The sequence below is a fragment of the Nomascus leucogenys genome, chromosome 12 (assembly GCF_006542625.1).
Source record: "Nomascus leucogenys isolate Asia chromosome 12, Asia_NLE_v1, whole genome shotgun sequence".
NCBI classification, from domain to species: domain Eukaryota; kingdom Metazoa; phylum Chordata; class Mammalia; order Primates; family Hylobatidae; genus Nomascus; species Nomascus leucogenys.
The window spans coordinates 25,165,504-25,188,102 of NC_044392.1; the positions used below are offsets into that span (position 1 = coordinate 25,165,504).

The window sequence follows — 22,599 nt, forward strand, 5'->3', positions numbered from 1 at the left end:
TTTTTAAGGGTAAAGAAGAAGAGTTTTATTTAGTGTTAGAACAGCTCAGAGGAGGGGAACATTTTCATAAATATATTCTACAAATTAGCTGGTAAAACAAAGCATTTGAAAACAATCGAGAATATCAAGAAAGAATAAAAGAAGGAAGGAAGGAAAAATAGAGACTCAAGGGATGGGGCTGGGAATGGGAAGAAGCTATGCAAGAAAAGAAATATAATAATAGAATAGTACTTTGTTGTGCAACAATTAACATTTCACAGTCATAATACTCTAATACATACAATTGATTCAACAAAAAACAGTAATTATATGGAAAGATGCAAGGGCAAGGAAGGAGATAACGTAAGAGAGTTAGTCTCGTCTCTATCATAAGAAATCAATGGATAATGTTTAAAATTGATGAACCAAGCAATATAAATATAATATTTGGAGGTGTACAGGAAACTACCAGAAAAAAAACAGGTGAAAAAAATAAATATAGTAATCTGTGCAGAGCAAGGACAGAGTGTGGAGAAGGATGGGGAAGAGTTAGGCAGGACACTGTTTTTCTTCCTTCTGTCTTTTGGTATAATTTGATATTTTAAACCATGAGTACTTTTTTACTTTGAGTTAGTATTTTTAACTATCAAAAAGTATAAATATTTCTTTTGTATTCCACAAAGCAGGTTTTATATGTGGGGGTAAAAGAGTCACTTATGAATAAATGTTCAAAACACTACTGGGTCTATAAATAGGAGTGAGTTCCCCTTCTGCAGGCAGTGAGGTGAGTAAGTTATAAACACCCAGATAAGGGCAGTGTGATAGGAACTCAGAGAAATAAAGGGAAACTCTCAGGAGAATAATACCTGGGTACCTTGAAAGACAGCTCTCTCAGACAGGGCAGTGGGTTACTACTATAAACTAGGAGACCAGACTTTCTCATTTATCTGGGAGATCCTAAGTGTTGCTAACTACTGCTGTTAGTGAGGTTTAGCTTCTGCTTAAGGTTACCAAAATCTGAAAACCAAACCCGAACACAATTTTCTTTTCTTCTTTTTTTTTAAATTATACTTTAAGTTCTGGGATACATGTGCAGAACATGCAGGTTTGTTACATAGGTATATACGTGCCATGGTGGTTTGCTGAGCCCATCAACCCATCATCTACATTAGGTGTTTCTCCTAATGCTATCCCTCCCCTAGCCCCGCAGCCCATGACAGACCCCGGTATGTGATGTTCCCCTCCCTGTCTGTGTCCATGTGTTCTCATTGTTCCAAACAGAATTTGCTTATACAAATAGTTCTGATAATTTGATTAGTTCTCTTTGCATTATTATGTAAATAAAAGCTTCCTATCTGTCAGCCTTAATAATAAGAAGAATCTTATTTTAGAACTATTTGTGTACTTTGAAAACTTTAGAGCTACTTTCCTATACTTTATTTCATTTGATTCACAAAACAATCTGAAAATACTGATAATGCAAGGTATTACTGCAATCATCCTTACTTTATAGACAAGACTTCTGAGTTTCCGAACATGACTTGTGTAACTTGCAAACCTAGTGAAGTAGCAAGGACTCCAAAATTTAATCATGTCCCTTGATTCCAAATTGTATACTCCATTTTTGATACCACATGCTTGAAGTACAGGCCACTCTATTAGTGGTAACTCATATCAAGAAGACTCCCCACACACAGGGATACCATGAACTACTTGTACAAATGGGGTCCAATACAAAAGTAGCCATCAAGACAATGGGTGGGAGCTGAGATCCTGTTCCCCCACCTCCCATCAGCCCTATACCCTAGGTCAGGTAAGCCTTTTCATAATTTGAACAAAGGCACCAGTTGTGTACTGGGGATACCTTGTCCACATACACATATTAACAAGTTCACCTGCTACCTACCTACTTTCTTACCCTCCTCCATTATGTCCAACCCCTGCAACAGCCATCAAACGAGAATCTTCTTACGGCCTCTGTCTCAGAACAAGAGGCACATCAGATCCATTTATTCATCAACTTAAACAACTAAATGTCAGCTGCTATTCTATGCCTTGGGAATATAGTGGTTAACAGAATAGACGAGGGCCCCGATCTCATGGAGCTGATATTCCAAATAGGGGAAAAACAGACAAACACATGAATGTGAAAGAAAAATTCTCTGAAGTACTAAGTATTAAACAGGAAATTTAAATTAGTTGATGTAACAGTAATTGATAGACGCTTTAATTTGAGGGATTAGGAAAGGCCTCCCCTGTGGTAACATCTAAGTAGGTATTTGAATGACAAAAGAGAGCCCACCATGGGAATATTAAGGAAAGGAGGATTCCAAGAAGATGGAACAGCATATACAAAGCCCTGAGGGCAAAAAAAAGCTTGATCTGTTCAATGGAACAGAATCAAGTCAGTGAGGCTGTGCTATGTGGGTGGGGATGGAGAGGTAGACCGAGGTCAGATTGCATTAAGAGCCTGTGTGTCAGGTAGGTGGTTCAGATTTTATTCTGAAAGCAGTGGAGGAAAAAAGCTTAAGACAAGAAATGACAGGATCCAACTTACCTTTTTAAAAAGATCCTTCTGGATGCTGCACAAAGAATGGAATTTAATGGGGCAACAGTGAAAGATCCCAGTCGCCTAAAGGAGACTAGTGGCTAGATGTAACACGAAACTTTATGAAACTGCTTAGACTAAATAGACCTAATACCTTTTCACAGATCTGTATTACTTTGCCAAGATGCTAAGACTATAGGAAGTATTATCACGTGTAATTAGTATTGACTGGTTTCTATGCCTGGATGCCTTGTTTGTTCTCCAGGAAGATTTCCTGGCCTCCTCTGGTAGAGTAAGTTGTTCAGCTTTCCTGTGCCCCAAGTACTTGGTGCATATGCCTTTGGGTGTGCTTCACACTGTGTACACAGCTTTCTGCCCCACAAACAGTGAGTTCAGTGAGGGCTGTCTCTTGTCTCAGTCATCTGTGTCCCTAATTACCTAACAGAACACCTAGCACTTCACAAAAGCTTAATACTGTCTGATGGGGTGGATTAATGTCTTATTCAGGGACTATGTGAACACATCTTCCTCCAAAACCAAACAGATAAAATGATGTTAGAAATGCATCCTACAAGTAGGACACCCCAAACCCCAGTCCCTTACCTCTTGGGTGAGTCAGGGTCAAAGCAGGTCTTGCGCACATCAGCCACCTGGGGGTCACAGCAGTCTCCGTCGTCAAAGTCGTTCAGCATGTTGTTACACTCCACGTGACAGAGCCCATCCCTGCGGTTCCAGGAGTAGCAGCGGCCCTGCAGGCGGCAGTCACCCCCATCATAGCCTGTGAGTGGGTGCTCACACTCGGGGTCGCAATGGTCATTGCCAATCTTGCTGGGCTCACAGTTCACAAGCACAACCCGGTGTCGCAGGGTGGAATTGCGGACCTGGTGGACGCTCAGCTGCCAGCTGATGTTGTAGCGGCTGAAGGCCTCATTCAGTGCCTCGTGCTGCAGACGAATCTGCTCCTCACTCACAATGGGGTTTAGGCCCTCATCATCACAGATGTTCACCACCTGGTAGCGTATCACCTTCTCTCCCCGAAGGGGCCAGTATCCATTGTACTGGGAGATCAATTCCACATTGTCACAAACTGTTTGCCCACAGAGTGGAGGCCGCAAAGGCGACAGAATCTCAGGCTCTGGCTCAAAGCCCTTGAGAACCTCAAGTCGGGGGTACTTCTCATCTCTAAAGGGAACCCACTCTGTGTTCACAGGCTCAAAGCTCGCTGTCAGGACCAAGTCAGTCGCTTCCTCCTCCCCACTTGAATGCTGAGAACTGTGCTGAAAATGGCTTTGTGGCAGGGCAGTCGACCAGAAAACCAGTGTGCCCAGGTGTCCACGGAAATAGTGCCCATCCTCAGAGCTGTCTCCCCCCAGGAGCAAAGAGCGGCAAGATGCCATGAAGGGGCTGTTCAGGGGACCAGACTGGTCTAGACTGCTAGCAACCTGAGTGCCATCCACATACAGGGCCATGCGCCGTCCATCGTAAGTGGCTGCCACATGGGTCCATGTGCCTGGTTGGTAGCGACTGTGGCTAATCAAGATGGTGGCTCTCTTCATGCGGTCGGTGCAGAGGGAGAAGAAGAAGCGAGCATCCCGCTTTCCCTTGTCTTTCCCTGAGCGGATCCCCAGGGCCCAGCCTTTGTCACTGACAGTGTGGGAGCAGTTATCAAACACACCTGGGAAAGAAGGAAGAATCGAGGGAAGAGATAGATACCAGATACAAAGGGGAATGGAGAAAGGGAGAAGAAAGCCCATGTAAATAACAAGAATGCAGGTTTTTAATGGGGAATAAAGTAAGTGACACAGATTTCTCACCTGAGATGCCTGTTCATATCCCTATATCAGGCCGTTCTGGCATATCCTATCCCCAAAAGGAATGATTTGAGATTCCACCCAAGTTAGCTCATTCTGGTATGTTTACATAACTAAAATGGAAGCTGGAAAGCAGATGTTCAATGCAAACGGCAAAAATCCCGTAGCACTCCATCACGAATGTGCTTCATGCTCATGACTGGCTTTAAGTCCATGCCTTTCCTCACTGATCCTAGCTTTTTCCATTTCCTCAGAAGCCATGAGAGTAGTCATACTTTTTGCAAATGATAGCCATCTCCTACCCTCTGGAAGGTGATTTTTCTCTACTGAACATTAAAAGGATGATACTCATGGGGAAAACAAGGAGCTGATTAATTAGGGAGTCTTTTTAGAGAAGATGGTAACATCCCAGACATCATTCCTAGCACACTATTCCCTCTAATACCTCTCATGGGTAAGGATACCCATCCACAGTGAATAACTGTTCCCCAGAGAAAGCAATATGGCACCGCCCCATGGTCCTAGCCTAAAAAACTAATCACTGAGTTAGTAGAATGACTGTTCTATACCCAATACCACCCACCACAGTACAGAAGCAGACCGTTTCCAGATTAATAAAGGTCCTATCATACACTACCTGCCTTGCTCAGAGCAGGCACAGGGCATTTACAGGCACAGAGCTATTAAATCTAGTGGAATAAACAAAGGATAGAACACCCAAAAATAGCTAGATCATTAATAAGTTGGCAGCAGGAAGGGACACAAACTTTCAGATGTGGCATGATCACAGATGGGACTCAGGCAGTTTGGAAGCCTTAAATGTTCCTAGTAACCCATCTTCAGTTTACCCACCACCTCCTCCTCAGTACCTCTTCTAGTACATAGTCTCTCAGGAATAGCTTTTACTAATAAATCACATGAAGTCAGTACATCACATAGGAAATGCTTAATAAATATTGCTTGCACTAATGAATAAATGATGGAAAAATATACTAGTCTTTGGATCAGATACCTGGGTAAACATCAAAAGTCATTCTCCCCAAGCTTGTTAAATAAGACTTTTATTTGTTCCCTGACCTCCTATACAATCCAGTCCAACAATAATTCTCCTTAGACAGTCTAGATTTATAAGCCATGAGGCTTCCTATTCTGATGGCAGGCAAGTGCTTTACAAGTGGCTATATTTCCAAAAGTGATAGAATATCTTCTCTTCTGTCTTCAGCATAAATTAATAACTCATGGTTTATAAAAATAAAAGTACTTTTTAGCAAAAATATTTCCTCCCTAACCCAGTAATTCTAACAACTATACTTCGAATTACTAGTGATGACTAGCTACAATACAATGGGGTGTTCTGATTTTGGTTTTGGGGTTTTAGTTGTTGTTATTGTTTTCACACTGGGGTCTATCTGTTAAAGAAGTGTAAGGAATACTCCTCTACAAACTTTTGTATTGAGAGGATTTTCAAAAAAGCAAACAAATCTAGTGAGATTAATACTAAGTTCCCTGATTCATATTTTCTCCTGGTCCACTTATTTTAATAAGTAGTAAGTAGCTTTATCTATCTGACCTATGAGCACATGGGCTGCAATATTGAGTATCAGGACCATGGAGTTACTAATCTATCAGCTATTTGCTGATCTTTAACAGAAAGTACTGGGGAGGTTAGTTTACATTTGATGCATACACACAGGTAGATGTATGCGTTCAGATATAAATTGTTAGGCTTGACATATAAGTTACCAGATAATTAGCATGATTATCTGCCAGACATCTACTTGCAATTTTAAACACTTTAATTTGCTGTCCTTAGAACTTCTAGTCTATTATCAAAAATATAATTGTTCTTATTTGTCTCATAGAAAGGTATAAAGTTATTAATAGTGTATCTGAAATGACATTTCTAACTTCTTGAAATACTAAATAGAAGATGGACCACTCTGATTATACTAGTCTAGTTCTGATTAATATAAGTTTTAGCAATTACATCAAAAAAGATTTATAGCCAAGAGAACTAAGATCATCTGTATTACTTGTGAGATGTAGCCAGTATGTAAAAGTATTATTTTGAATGATTATCAAAGTAATGATTATTTGCTCTCTAATTTATTAAGATGTCCAAGCAGCAAATGAAGAACCTCACTAGGTGCTTAGATAACTACATTTTACTTGCTTTGTTACCATTGTTCGTACTTCATCTGTAGGAAAATAGAGTATATAGTTGCTGAAGCACTATCCTGCACTCCTTCCAGTTAAAAAGGCATGCTTAGCAAATAGAATTCTCTAACTCAATGCCAACAACTCTAGTTGTGGATCAAAGTCACATGTGAAGCTTTCACAAATACAGACTATTTTGAAGACATATTGAGATCTTATACCATATTACAAAAGAAATCAAGTTCCTCACTGCTGCTTAGCAGAACGAAATGCAGAAGACAGAAGTTGAGAGCCTTAGTACTTTTCATCCAGTGAAGGAAAGTTAGCAAGATTGAGATCAATGGTAAGTTAAATCAGACATGAAAATGTAAAGATCATCTGAAATTCTTTTAAATCATTTGTTTAAAAATTATACCAGATCAGGCATCTTAGATTTGTCCAAGGTGTCTATGCAACAGTGATACATACTTGTTCATTAACTCAGCAAACTAATGGAATGAGAAGTAGTTAGGATAAACGAGGACCCGTTATGAATAAGTGCACAGAAACAGACTAACTTAGCTCACTCATGCAAGTGCAAGTTTGGTAGATATTTACAAAGCAATACTATCTGCCTATCTCAGTACTTGGTGCTGGAGATTCTATAGTGATCAAATAATTATATGATATCATGGAGAGTTCAATATAGTGCAGAAAATAAACCTGAAATTAATAACAATGGAATATGCTGACTATTGAAAGTATAAATAGCTATGAGAGGAGCAAAAGGACCTCTTTATTAAAACATGGTCATAACATAGCAGAAATTCTCCCTAAAGTCATTAAATGTCAACTTCCCAACACTGACCTGTCTTGTTAACAATTTGATTCCTAGAAGGCATCCACCATCCAAAGCTGCCCATGAGATTAGGGCTACCTTGATCACCACTCAGACTGTCTGGAAAGGCTAGAGAGTGCCAAAGCCAAAGAATTCCAAGAGATAAGATCAGATATTGCCAAGCCCAACATCCTGCCAGTTTACCCAGTAATATTCATTATAAGAGTCCTCAGAACCTGCCTTTATATAAATTACTCACTTCAGCCAAATCTTCTACACTGGAATTGTGTGTGTGTGTGTGTGTGTGTGTGTGTGTGTGTGACTATATTTACTTTTACTTAGCCTGTAATGTTATCTCCCATTTATACAGACCTTAAGCTTTCCAAATAAATCTTTTGTATACTATTATTTAAGTGGTGAAACCATCCTCTGAGGCAGGCAGAATTATTATCATTGGCCTTATCTTACAGATGCAGACACTGAGGCTCTGAGAGATTAGGTGTCAGACTGGGTGCAGAGAGTGCACTAGAACCAAGATATCATTATTTTGAGCCCAGAACAGTTTTCTACAAAACCTATGCTGGGAAAGACCATAGTGCATGTGGTTAAAAGCATGAGTCAGCCAGAAATTATATTCTACAATCTACTACTTACATGCTGTATCATCTCAAAAAAAAAGTTATATCACCTTTATTGAGCTCTGGTTCCCTTATTTGAAAGTTTCACCTGAGAAATAAAATCTGTGCATCTTCAGCATCCTTCAACCACAAGCTGAGACCTTAAACCTCATGAGGTTGTTGTGATAATTAAATAAAATAACACATGTGAAGTATCTTAGCACAGTGTTCAGCTCAAATAAAGTGATTAATAAACATTAGCTATGATGAGGAGAAGGAGTTTCATGATGTATTATCAAAGGAAATAACAAATTAGATATAAAACCAGTGGTATGCTAGTAAATATTTAACAACTGGTCCTCTGAAGATTAAAAAAAAGTCCAAGTCCTGATTTGCAACATTTGCCAATTTCTGTGATATAAATTACTCCCACAGTGGCCAATTTTAAGTTACCAGTATGATGTCACTGAACATGAGTTTGGGAAGAGATGGGTACAATTGGCTCTGATGAACCAGTTTGAGCCGATTCCATTACTGTAAAGACTAAAAAGGAAAGCAATTGCAAGCTGCCAAGTGTTTCCTTTTCCCTTTGACTATTAAAGTTAGATGTGGCTGCTTTGCTGATAATATCATTTTCTGTAATTTAAAAGGGGGTAAATATTGCCTATACTCTGAGTTTTCAGCCATAACATGTCTACTGGAGGACCCAGTGACCAACTGTACCTGTGAATAAAATGTGTCCACCCCAGGTCTGCTCTTCTTCATTCTCTAGCTGCAAATTGGAGTCATAGAGCAGCCTGCACAGGTCCCCACATGCTCTCAGGAGGGACCCTCAGCCCTACTTTCTTGACCTCATTAAGCAAAAGCAAGATGAACTTTGTTTCAAAGGAAAAATTACAGAATCCCACATTTAGGAGACTTCTTCTTCTCAGTCTAGCAGAGTAAAGACTTATAAAACCAATGACGTCCAAGCCAATACAATATACTTGGTGAAACTCTTGAGTTTGTGCAACGTTGAGATTTTATAATTTTGGATGTACATGAGATAGAAACAAACATGTTATAACTGTTGTTTATTCATCAAAGCCACATTCTTGGAAAGAACAGAGGGACCAGTACATGAATATAATTTATGAAATTACTCAACGCTAAACTGAACTATGATAGCCCATGGATTAGAAAAATCAGATCAAATGATGGAACTCAAAAGATGGTGGTAATGTGGAAGCCAAACATTTGGACCACATCATCTTAAAACTGTAAAAATCATTTTCTCAGCTCTTTCTTGCAACTGGCTTCCATCATATATGTTTACTAAATTTAAAACTGTTCAAGCACCTTACCTTGCATTTAATCTGAGTTTTGAGAGAAAGGAAATTGAGGGAGGATATCTCATTAATTGTATTCCTGCTCTCAACTCCAAAAATTGTATTTAGAGACCATGGGTATCTTAACAGAGCAATATGCTCATGTGGGTCTTAGCAAACATCATTTGCATCCAGTTCTCTACTATCATTAATTACCAGTACTTGGAATTGATAGAGTCAATTATCCTCAAGCAGAAAGGTTTTCTCTCAAACTGGAATATAATCCTCCAAAGAGACTATGAAAAATTATAATAAAGCAGTGAACATTACAGATAGAGTTACAAACAGCTGTTTCATGAAAAGAAAAAAAGGTTTTGAATGTGGCCCCTGTAAAGTAGCCTGCTTCTTTCCATTACTTGAGTTTTTTCTTGATGCTCACGATATCTGCTGCTTATGCCAAAAAGAAATAAAGAGACTTGAATTATCTTTTATAATTTGTCTACTATGTGCAACTCTATCCCTGGTGGACATGGCCCCACCCACAACAAAGTCCTGAAAAACAGCTTGGCAGGCCACCTTGGGCCGACACATCTTCAGACTGACCAAATGACCGTGTGCCTGTTCTTGAGGCCTGAAAAACAGCCCAGTGGGCTTGCCCCTTGAGGACACACCCCCAGGGCAGCCAAGCAGCTGTATGCCCACACCCCTGGCCAGAGTAACAGGCCCATAGCCCCAATCTCAGTGAGCCAGATCCCAGCTAGCTGATTTACCATGGGCATTATGTGCACTTACATCCCTCCTTCCACCTAAGAAACAGCCCAGCAGGCACACATCCAGCAAAGCTGTGCCACTGCTGCCACAAACTCTTGCAGCCTAGGCCACTGAGATACAAAAATCACTAGCATGAATTACAGCTGAAGAAACTGACTAGAGACTACTGTGTCCATGTGGAATTAAAGCCAACACACCCTACCCAACTGACACCCTAAGACCCATCTATAGAAATAAGTCTTTTTCCAGTGATGCCCTCTCTCACCTCTCCTATCTGACACAGTATTGAAAGTTCTGGCCAGGGCAATCAGGCAAGAGATAGAAATAAAGAGTATTCAAAGAGGAAGAGAGGAAGTCAAGTTGTCTTTGTTTGCAGATGACATGATTTTACATTTAGAAAACTCCATCATCTCATCCCAAAAACTTCTTGAACTGATAAGCAACTTCAGCAAAGTCTCAGGATACAAAATCAATCTGAAAAATCACAAGCATTCCTTTACACCAACAACAGACAAGTGGAGAACCGAATCATGAATGAACTCCCATTCACAATCACTACAAAGAGAATAAAATACTTAGGAATACAGCCAACAAGTGATATGAAGGATCTCTTCAAGAACTACAAACCACTGCTCAAGGATGTAAGAGAGGACACAAACAAATGGAAAAACATTCCATCCTCATGGATAGGAAGAATCAATATTGTGAAAATGGCCATACGGCCCAAAGTAATGTATAGATTTAATGCTACACCCATCAAATTACCATTGACATTCTTCACAGAATTAGAAAAAAAAACTATTTTAAATTTCTTTTTTTAAATTTTATTATTATACTTTAATTTCTAGGGTACATGTGCACAATGTGCAGGTTTATTACATAGGTATACATGTGCCATGTTGGTTTGCTGCTCCCATCAACCATTCTAAATTTCCTATGGAATCAAAGAAGACCTTGTATAGCCAAGAAAATCCTAAGCAAAAAGAACAAAGCTGGAGGCATCAAGCTACCTGACTTCAAACCATACTACAAGTCTACAGTAACCAACACAGCATGGTCCTATTACCAAAACAGACATAAAGACCAATGGAGTAGAACAGAGACCTCAGAAATCACACCACACATCTACAACCATCTGATCTTCAAAAAACCTGTCAAAAATAGGCAATGGGGAAAGGATCTTCTATTCAGTAAATGGTGCTGGAAAAACTGGCAAGCCATAGTCAGAAAACTGAAACTGAACCCCTTCCTTACACCTTACACAAAAATTAACTCAAGATGGATTAAAGACTTAAATGTAAAAGCCAAAACCATAAAACTCTAGAAGAAAACCTAGGCAATACCATTCAGAACATAGGCATGGGCAAAGACTTCATGACAAAAATGCCAAAAACAATTGCAACAAAAGCCAGAATCGACAAATGGGATCTAATTAAACTAAAGAGCTTCTGCACAGCAAAAGAAACTATCATCAGAGTGAACAGACAACCTACAAAATGGTTGAAAATTTTTGCAATCTATCTATCTGACAAAGGTCTAATATCCAGAATTTATGAGGAGCTTAAACATATTTACAAGAAAAAAAACAAACAACCCATCAAAACGTGGGCAAAGGGTATGAACAAACACTTCTCAAAAGAAGACATTTATGTGGCCAACAAACATATGAAAAAAAGCTCAACATCACTGACCATTAGAGAAATGCAAATCAAAATCACAATGAGACACCATCTCGTGCCAGTTAGAATGGTGATTATTAAAAAATCAGGAAACAATAGATGCTGGCGAGGATGTGGAGAAATAGGAAAGCTTTTACACTGTCGGGGGGAATGTAAATTAATTCATCGTCTGTGGAAGACAGTATGGTGATTTCTCAAGGATCTAGAAGCAGAAATACCATTTGACCCAGCAATTACATTACTGGATACAGACCCAAAGAAATATAAATCATTTTACTATAAAGACACATGCACATGTATATTTATTGCAGAACTATTTACAATAGCAAAGACATGGAACCAACCCAAATGCCCATCAGTGATAGATTGCATAAAGAAAATGTGGTACATATACACCATGGAATACTATGCAGCCATAAAAAGGAAAGAGATCATGTCCTTTGCACAGCCATGGATGAAGCTTGAAGTCATCATCCTCAGCCAACTAACACAGGAACAGAAAACCAAACACCACGTGTTCTCACTCATTTGGGGGAGCTGACCATTGAGAATACATGGACACAGAGAGGGGAACAACACACACCAAGACCTGTTGGGGTATGGGAGTGAGGGAAGGGAACTTAGAGGATGGGTCAATAGGTGCAGCAAACCACCATGGCATACAAATATCTATGTAACAAACCCACACATTCTGCCCATGTATCCCTGTTCCTTTTTTTTTTTGAAGAAGAAAAAAATCTAATAAAAAATAATCCTACCTGGATTTGCTGCCAAAAAAAAATAGAATTGTATTTGAGGCAAAATATTTGAATAATTTTTATCAAAGATGTAAATTAAAACAAATGTAAAAGTAAAAAACAAAACACACGAACACACAAAAAAAGAAATGTCTTTTTCTGTGAATCTGTTTCATAAAATTGGAAGAGGTGACTGTTCTACTGGATGCACAGAAATCAATGTAAGAACACATCAGACATAGAAAATCAAGGAAACATTACACCTCCAAAGGAACAAAACAATTCTCCAGTAACGAAATCCAATTATAAGGAAATACACAAAATACTAAAAACAATTCAAAATAATAATCTTCAGGAAAATCAGTGAGATATAAGAGAAAACAGATAGATGATTAAACAAAATAAAAAAATTCATTATTTGAATGAGAAATTCAATAAAGAAATATCATAAAAAAGAACCAAACAGCTATCTTGGAGCTTGATAATTCAATGAATAAAACAACAAAAAGTACAATCAAGAACTTAAACAACAGATTAGACCGAGTAGAAGAAAGGATTTATGGACTTGAAGATAGATCTTTTGGAATAACTCAGGCAGACAAAAAAAACATATTTTAAAGAATGAAAAAAAAGCCTACAAAAATGTATGAAACATCAGTAAGTGAACAAATATTGGCATTATGGAAGTTGCAGAAAGAGAAGAAAAGAGAAAAGGTGAGGGAAACCTATTTGATGAAATAATAGTGAAAAACTTCTCATGTCTTAGAAAAGGGGTGGACATTCAGATCCAATAAACTCAAAAGTCTCCAAATATATTTAATCCAAACAAGTCCTCTCCAAGGCATATTTGAGTTTTGCCAAAAGTCAAAGACAAAAATAGCTAGAGAAAAATATAATACCAAGTCACATATAAGGGGATACCCATTAGCCTAATTGCAGATGTCTCAGCAAAAAATGTACAGGCCAGAAAGAAAGGAATGAAATATTCAAAGTACTAAAAGAAAAAAAAACAAATCCATCAGCCAAGAATACTATACCCAGCAAAGCTATTCTTAGAAATGAAGGAGAAATAAAGTTTTTCTCAGATAACCAGAAACCCGGGGAATTCATCACCACTAGATCAGCCTTACAAGAAATGTTTAAGGGAGTCTTACCTCTGGAAGCAAAAAGATAGTAACTGCATGTGTTCATGAAAACATATGAAAGTACAAAACTTGCAGATAGAGCAAATACACAAAAAAGAAACAAATCAGGCCGGGCGCAGTGGCTCACTCTTGTAATCCCAGCACTTTGGGAGGCCAAGGTGGGTAGATCACAAGGTCAGGAGTTGAAGACCAGCCTGGCCAAGATGGTGAAAACCCATCTCTACTAAAATACAAAATACAAAAATTAGCCAGATGTGCTGGTGGGCACCTGTAATCCCACCTACTCAGGAGGTTGAGGCAGAGAACTGCTTCAACCTGGGAAGCGGAGGTTGCACTGAGCCAAGATCGCACCACTGCATTCCAACCTGGGCAACAGAGCAAGACACCGTCTCAAAAAAAAAAAAAGAAAGAAAGAAATCAAACCTCATCACTCTAGAAAACCATGCCAAACATAAAAATAAACAAAAAGAGAGAAAGTAAGAAATAAAGAATATACAAAACAATGAGAAACAATCAATAAAATGAACTAAATTCCCCAACTAAAAAATATAGATTGACCAAAGGGATTTTTAAAAGATCCAACTATATGTTGCCTATAAGAAACTCAATTCACCTGTAAAGACACACATAGACTGAAAGTGAAAAACAATATTCCATGCAAATGGAAATCAAAAATGAACAGAAGAAGCTATACTTATATATAATAAAACAGATTTTAAATCAAAAACTAAAAAAAAACAAAAATGCATTATATAATAGCAGCAGGATCAATTCAGCAAGAGGATATAACAATTATGTATGTATATATGCACGCAATACAACAGCACCCAGATATATAAAGCAAATATTATCAGATCTAAGGGGAGAGCTAGACCCCAATACCCATTCTCAGCATTGGACAGATCAGCTAGATGTAATATCAACTAAAAAGCCCATAAGATTTGAACTGGTCCATAGACTGAATGGACCTAATGGAAATTTACAGAACATTTCACACAACAGCTGCAGAATACACATTCTTTTTATCAGTACATGTAACATTCTCCAGTACTGGCAAAACATTAGGACACAAAACAGGTGTCAATACAATTTTTTTCGAGACAGGGTTTTGCTCTGTCTCTCAGGCTGGAGTTCAGTGGCAGTACAGCCTCAACCTCCTGGGTGCAAACAATCCTCCCACCTCATCCTCTCAAGTAGCTGGGACTACAGGTGTATGCCACCACATCTACCTAACTTTTTAATTTTTAGTGGAGATAAGATCTTACTATGTTGCCCAGGCTGGTATCAAACTCTTGGGCTTGAGCAGTCCTCCCACCTCAGCCTCCCAAAGTGCTAGGATTACAGGTGTGAGCCATTATGCCTGGCCTCAAAATAATTTTAAAAATCAATGTCAGCCAGACACAGTGGCTCATGCCCGTAATCCCAACATTTTGGTAGGCCGAGACAGGTGGATCACTTGAGCCCAGGACTTTAAGACTAATCTAGGCAACATAGTGAGACCATGTCGCTAAAAAATAAACAAATAAAATAAATAACATCAAATATCTTATCTGACCACAATGGAATAAAATAAAAAATCAGTAATAATAATAGGAACATTTTTGAAACCATAAAAATACATGGAAATTAAACAACATACTCCTGAATATCTAATGGGTGAAGAAATAATAAGATAATATATAAATTTCTCAAAAAAATGAAAATAGAAACAAAACATACCAAAACCTATGGAACACAGCCAAAGCAGTATTGAGACAAGATTATAGCAATACAAACCTACATCAAAAATTGGAAATATTTCAAAAAACAACGTAACAATGCACCTCAAACAATGAGAAAAGCAAGTACAAACAAAACCAAAAATTAATAGAAGGAAATAAATGAAAATAAAAGGAAAATAAACAAAAGAGAGACTAAGAAAGTTCAATGAAACAAAAACTTGGTTTTTTGAAAAGATATACAAAATGGACAAGCCATTAGCTGGAGTTAAAAAGAAAAAGGCCCAAATAAATAAAATCAGAAATGAGATGTTATAATTCACGCCACAGAAATACAAAATATCATTAGAAACTATTATGAATGCTTCAATAAATTAAAAAGCCTAGAGGAAATGGATAAATTCCTGGACCATGCAACCTGCAAAGATTTAACCAAGAAGAGATATAAAACTTGAACAGATCAATAACAGGTAACAAGACTGAACTGGTGATTTAAAAAGTATCTCCACAAAGAAAAGTCTTCACTGCTTCGCTACAAAATTCAAACAAAACTTTAAATAACTAATATGAATCATTTTCAAACTAATCCAAAAAAATTTAAGGTAAGGTAGTTCTTCTAAACTCATTCTACTAGGCTAGCATAACCCTAATACCAAAACCAGACAAGGATACAGCAAAAAAAGAAAATTGCCTACCAATATCCAATAAATATAGATGTTAAAATCCTCAACAAAATATTAGCAAACCAAATCTAACAGCACATCCAAAAAAAAAAAAAAATACACTATGATCAAGTGGGATTCATCCCAGAGATGCAAAAATGGTGCAAAAATTATTTATTCATTTCAGCGAATATATTATGGAAAAAGCATTTAATAAAATTCAACATCCTTTAATAATAAAAACTTTTATAAATTAGGTAGAAAGAAAGTACCTTAACACAATAAAGGCCATAAGTGACCGCTAACATCGTACTGAACAGGGAAAAGCAAAAAGTATTTTCTCTAAGAACTGGAAAAAGATAAGGATGCCCACTCTCACCACTCTTATTTGACATAGCACTGGAAGTCCTAGCCAGAGCAATTAGGCAAGAGAAGAAAACAAAAGGCATCCAAACTGGAAAGAAGCAAGTAAAATTGTCCATTTGCAAATGAAGTGATCTTACATAAAGAGAAACCTAGGCCAGGCGCGGTGGCTCACGCCTGCAATCCCAACACTTTGGGAGGCCGAGGCGGGAGGATCACAAGGTCAGGAGATCGAGACTATCCTGGCTAACACGGTAAAACTCTGTCTCCACTAAAAATACAAAAACAAAATTAGCTGGGTGTGGTGGCGGGCACCTGTGGTCCCAGCTACTTGGGAGGCTGAGGCAGGAGAATGGCGTGAACCAGGGAGGGGGAGCTTGCAGTGAGCCGAGATTGTGCCACTGCACTCCAGCCTGGGCAACAGATTGAGACTCCATCTCAAAAAGAAAAAAAAAAAAAGAAAAATCTAAAGACTCTACCCCCCAAAAAAATAAATAAAAATTAAAAAAAAAAGAACTCTTATAACTGATAAATTCAGTAAAGGTGCAGGATACAAAATCAACATACCAAAATCAGTAACATTTTTATATGATAACAGCGATCAATCTAAAAAGAAATCAAGAAAGGAGTCTCATTTAGAATAGCTACAGAAGCAATAAAATACCTGGGAATAAGTGTAACCAAGGATGTAAAAGATCTCTACAAGGGAAACTACAACACACTGATGAAAGAAATAAAGAAGGCACAAATAAATGAAAACACATCTCATATTAATGGATGTAAAGAATACTGTGAAAATGACCATGCTAACAAAAGCAATCTACATATCAACGCAACCCCTATGAAAATACCAACGATATTATTCATAAAAATAGAAAACACAATCCTAAAATTTTGCAGGGAACCACAAAAGACCTCAAATAGCCAACACAATCCTGAGCAAAAAGAACAAAGCTGGAGGCATCACACTACCAGACTTTAAAATATACTACAAAGCTATAGCAACGAAAATAGCATTGTACTGGCATAAAAATAGGCAAATAGACCAATGGAACATAATAGAGAACCCAGAAATTAATCCATGTATCTACAACAACTGATTTTTGACTAAGGTACCAAGTACATTGATTGCAGAAGGGAAAATCTTTTCAATAAATGGTGCTCAAAAAACTGGATACCCATATGCTGAAGAAGGAAACTAGACTCCCACCTCTCACCCTATTAAAAAAAATTCAAAATGGATTAAAGACCTAAATGTAAGACACAAAATGATAAAGCAGCTAGAAGAAAAATAGGGGAAACACTTCAGGATATTGGTTTGGGAAAAGATTTTATGAATAAGACTTCAACAGCACAGGCAACAAATGAAAAAAACTATTGAACTAAAAGCTTTTGCACAGCAAAAGAAACAACTGAAAGAGTGAAAAGACAATCTAAAGAATGGGAGAAAATAGTTGCAACTGTTCATCCAACAGTGGTTTAATATCCAGAATATACAAAAAACTCAAACATTTCAATGGCAAAAATACAAATAATCAGATGAAAAAATGAGCAATGATCTGAACAGATATTTCTCAAAAGAAGACATACAATAGCCAACAAATATATGAAACACTGCTCAACATTATTAATTATCAGGGAAATGCCTATCAAAATCACAATAAGGTATCATTTTACCCCAGTTAGGAATGGTTATTATTAAAAAGACAAAAAAAAATGCTGGCAATGATGAAGAGAAAAAGGAACTCTTATATACTGTTAGAGGGAATGTAAACTAGTACAGCCACTATGGAGAACAGCATGGAGGTTCTTCATAAAACTATAAATAGAACTATCCTATAATTCAGCAATCCTATTACTGGGCATTTATGCAAAGCAAAGGAAATCAGTATGTTTTCGCAGCACTGTTCACAATAGCCAATATATAGAATCAACCCAAGTGCCCAACAACGGATGAATAGATAAAGAAAATGCAGTATATAAACACAATTTAAAATTATTCAGCCATAAAAAAAGAATGAAATCCTGTCATTTGCAACAACATAGATAGAACTGGAGGACATTATGTTAAGTGAAATAAGCCAGGAACAGAAAGTTAAAACATTTCATGTTCTCATGCATATGCAGAAGCTTAAAAAGTTGATCTCTTAGATGTAAAAGGTGGGACAGAGGTTTTAGAGGCTTGGAAGGGTAGCAGGAAGAGGGAGATAGGGATAAATTTGTTAAAGGATACAGAATTACAGCTAGGTATGAGGAATAAGTTCTAGTGCTCTATAGAACTGTAGGATGACTATGGTTAAAATAATATATAATATATTTTTTAATAGCTAGAAGAGAAGATATTGAATTTTCCCAATATAAAAAAAGATAAATGTTTCAGATGAAGGAAATGCTCGTTACTCAGATTTGATCACTACATACTTCATAAATATATACAATTATTACATATCGATTTAAAAACTAAATGAAAAATTGTAAATGTCTGCTGCTCTAGATGCTGCACACGTGCCACTCTATTAACCACTACCATAAATGTATGAGCTGAGTGTATCAGACCAAAAAACTGAGAATCAGAGAAGTTGAGCAAGTCATCCACCACCTCACAGTTAGCAAATGCCAGAAAGGTATCAAAACCAAGTCTATTTGACAAAAAGCCCACGCTCTTTCTACTACACTAAAACATTTTAAATACTAAATAATTAGCTCCTAATTGTTATTTTGGGGCAAGAAGAGTGACATGGGCTGGTGAGTGTGACATTAACAAATTTGCCGACCACTACTTGCAGATGACTGGGATCTGACTCAAAAAAACGTATAAACTGACATCCACACCTGGAAATAGTTTGGAGGAAAGAACAGAGTGGCTGTCCCAGCTGTTCATGTCTCCCTGTTGGCCATTACTAAATTGACAGGCTGTCTTGCCGAACATTTGGTAAAATTTCTGGGTGGCCCTGCAGGCTTTTGACACATAACATTTAGTAATCACTTCTAGAGGACCCCAAGATAAGGAGGGGCTAATGGGAAGAGCATACAACAGAAAACTCACTTCCAAACAAGCGGCTTCAATCCCCACTTCCTCCTTTTTCCTGTTCCCCATTTGGTATGTACCTGGCAGAGTAGAAATCTGTATTTGACGGGAATGTAACAAAAAGAAAAGTGAGATAGCCCAGCTAGGAACTGCTTCTGCCTCAAATGCTCTGATTGCTCACTCTTTCTCTACTAGAAAACTCCCCTCTCCCCTACTGGAACCTTCTGTCTGTGGGTTTTGACAGAATGGAGTCACCTGACCACAAGACCAGATAGAGCGGGTTATGCTTCAACAGTGACCCCACCACCCTAATGAGGAGGAAAAGTATAATCCACCCTGGGAATTATAACAGTTAATTAAAAAGTGAGAAAAATATCTTCTAAGAACTGTCAGAAATTCACCTGTCCTTGATGTTCTTATTTTATGGTAGCGACAAAAGGGGAAAGGCACCATCTCATACCCTTTTCTTCCTCAAAGCCAGGTATTTCAGGAACATTGTGCCAACTTATTTCAGAATGTTCAAATAAATGGAAAGGCAAAAAGTGCCCCTTTCTGAGAGGTTATATAGGCCTGATATACGTTATCAATACGTATCTCTCTGTCTGAAATGCCTCCCTTCTATGGATATGCCCTTCAAAACTTACCTTAAGTTTCATCCTGTCTATGAAGTCTTCCTTGACTACCTTAGTAAAAGTGATCTTGTTGCAGGTTGCTGAGCCTTGTTGAACTGCTGCTATTTGTGAAGGAATCTGAGAGTCCCTTGATGACAACAGCCTATCTCAGACGTCTATGAATTTACCACAGCAGCAAGAAAGGATGGGTCATATTTCCTTGTTCCCACTCTGCTCCTGAAGTCAAATGGAGTCATGAGAGTCTTGACCCAGAAAAGGAGCATTTCCCGCCAGTCTTGGGGAACCCTAGTAACCTTGCAAGTGCATCTGACCTAGAATAATGATCCAAGGGGACCGAGCATGCCCCTTGCTCTGCAACTACGTGTGGTTGATTTTCCCCATAACGTTAGATGAGCTTTTCCACAGCCATCGCATACTAAGATGATTTCTTCTAGATCCTACACAGTTAGATTACAGCATATGTGATAAATCTTATTGACAGCTTTTCTTGGACAAAGCCTCATTCTGGAGGGAACATTTATCCATGGCAGAGTCTTGCAGAGGAGATCATTTAACAACAAGCCAAGGTGGCAGAAGATGAAGATAAGGTCCAGGCAGAAATGCTGCTCTTGGCACAGACACATCCATGGAATCTCACTTCCAGGAAACCCCCATGGCAGAGTTCTGCTCTGTACCTCTGGGAGGATTAAAGTTAGGAGTGAGAGTCCTGCTTCTCCAAGAAGCCCCATCAGCTTCCAGGAAGGTGAAACTCTATTCAAAAAACAGAGGAGTCATGCAGTGTCATCAACTCTGGTAACTAAAAAAACATGCTGTGTGGTGCGAGTTTGTTTTTAGGAGGAAAATGAGCAAAAACAGGGCCAGGTTAGGTCATGACCATAAATCAACATGCTACGAGGCAAGGTCCTCTCTCAGGATGTTATGCCTGTGGCCGTCCCACACACGTACGTGCAGCCTTCTGCAGAACTACTTATCCAACACCCCGACCCCCCAGAGAGAGCATGAGGGGAATAAAAAAACCAAGGAGGAGAAGGAAAAAAAGCCATCCATCAAAGATCAGGCAAACCTGGCAGAGAGCAGGACCCTGTGAGCAGGAAGAGTGGGAGAAAGTGAAAAAAGAAGCTTGGGGAAGTGTTTTTCAGCTGTTCTAGATAACTAGCCTTTAAGACAGGATTAGGCTTAGCTTTTTGTCTGTGACTCCAAGCTTTTACAAATAAGAGCACAGAGAGGAAAAAACCTCCTGGGGACTGTTTCACTAGCACCTTTCCAGTAAATTTTTCACCTTCTCATTACAGTCTATTTTTATTGTAGTCATGCTTTCATGTGCAAGGATAATAGAAAACAGGAGAGGAGATTCCCCTGGCTTTTCTTAGGCCACCCGTGGGCAGAGTGGAAGTCAATGAAGCAGATTTGCAGGGAGAGCACGGGGCTTGCTCTTGTGATTGCCTGAGAGAACAGGAAAACAGAATGGTGAGATAGGGGATAGGAATCTAAAGGAGTTAAAGAGGTGGCCTGCACATGATGCCCATAGAAGGTAGTTGGCGTGGTTCCTGGCACAGTATCAATAAATATTAACTACTCTTACAGTTATTATTATTAGTCATTAGGAATGGGGGAAGTGCAGGGAGCTAAATCAGAAGCACCAACATTTTCTACACTATCTAAAATCAGCAGCACCTGTTGGAAGTCAAGCTGAAATTGCACACAGACCTCTGGAAAGACAAGTTGGAGCTTCTTAGATTTTACTGTGGATATGAACAACCCAGGGATCTGAATAAATGCAGATTCTGATTTAGTAAGTCTCAAATGGCACCTGAAACTCTGCATTCCAATAGACTATCAGAAGAAACTGCTGCTGCTGAATCTCAAACCATACACTGAGGAGCAGGACTCCAAATCAGGGCAGACCACGATCTGTTTCCTGAGGATGGGCCTTTGTTAGCAGTGAGTAATGGACAGAGACTTACCTAGTGGCTCAATACAATCAACATACTCAGGTTAGTCTCCACTCCTACCTTCACCTCACTTATGACAGACACACACAAACACACACACACACACACACACACACACACACACACCATTGACATGTTTCCCTAGTGACCATTTGGGACACTTCTCTCTACTTACATATCACCTGCACAGTAACATTGGGTGACAGCAATAGAAAAAAAAAGTAAAGGGTGGAAAGACACTGATGGGGTAACTCAAAAAAGAAATAGAAATTTTCAGTCTTTAGTCTCAAGAAAATGCAAATGAAGTCAAGATTAAAACTTGTCATTTAAGTTGGCAAAGAGGAAGAACAATAACAGTCTCTAGATTTGGTGACACTGTAGGGAAAAGGGCACATTCATGCACTGCTGGAGTGAGAGAAAATTAGTAAACCATTCCAGAAAACCATTTAGCAACCATTGGCCAAAAACAGTCACACCCTCCAGCCCTGTAATTTCACTTCTAGGAATCATTGTTAAGGAAACAACCCAAGAGCTAAGGATGAACATGGATGTTCATAACAGCATTATTTATAATAGAGAAAGAGTACAGTCCATCTGAACAATAGAATACTACCCTACCATTAAAAAATCACACTTGAGAAGAATATTTAGGAACACAGGAAAATATTCACAGCCT

The 22,599-nt window shown here is 38.4% G+C and overlaps 1 protein-coding gene across 1 annotated transcript in view; it reads right to left on the reverse strand.

Moving 5' to 3' along the window:
• The window catches only part of PAPPA2 (pappalysin 2), a 289,210-nt gene that overhangs the window by 246,765 nt on the left and 19,846 nt on the right, over nucleotides 1-22,599 (reverse strand). The window contains exon 2 of the mRNA XM_030823938.1: nucleotides 3,131-4,202. Coding sequence (XP_030679798.1) covers nucleotides 3,131-4,202 — 1,072 coding nt within the window. The remainder of the gene's footprint in view (nucleotides 1-3,130; nucleotides 4,203-22,599) is intronic.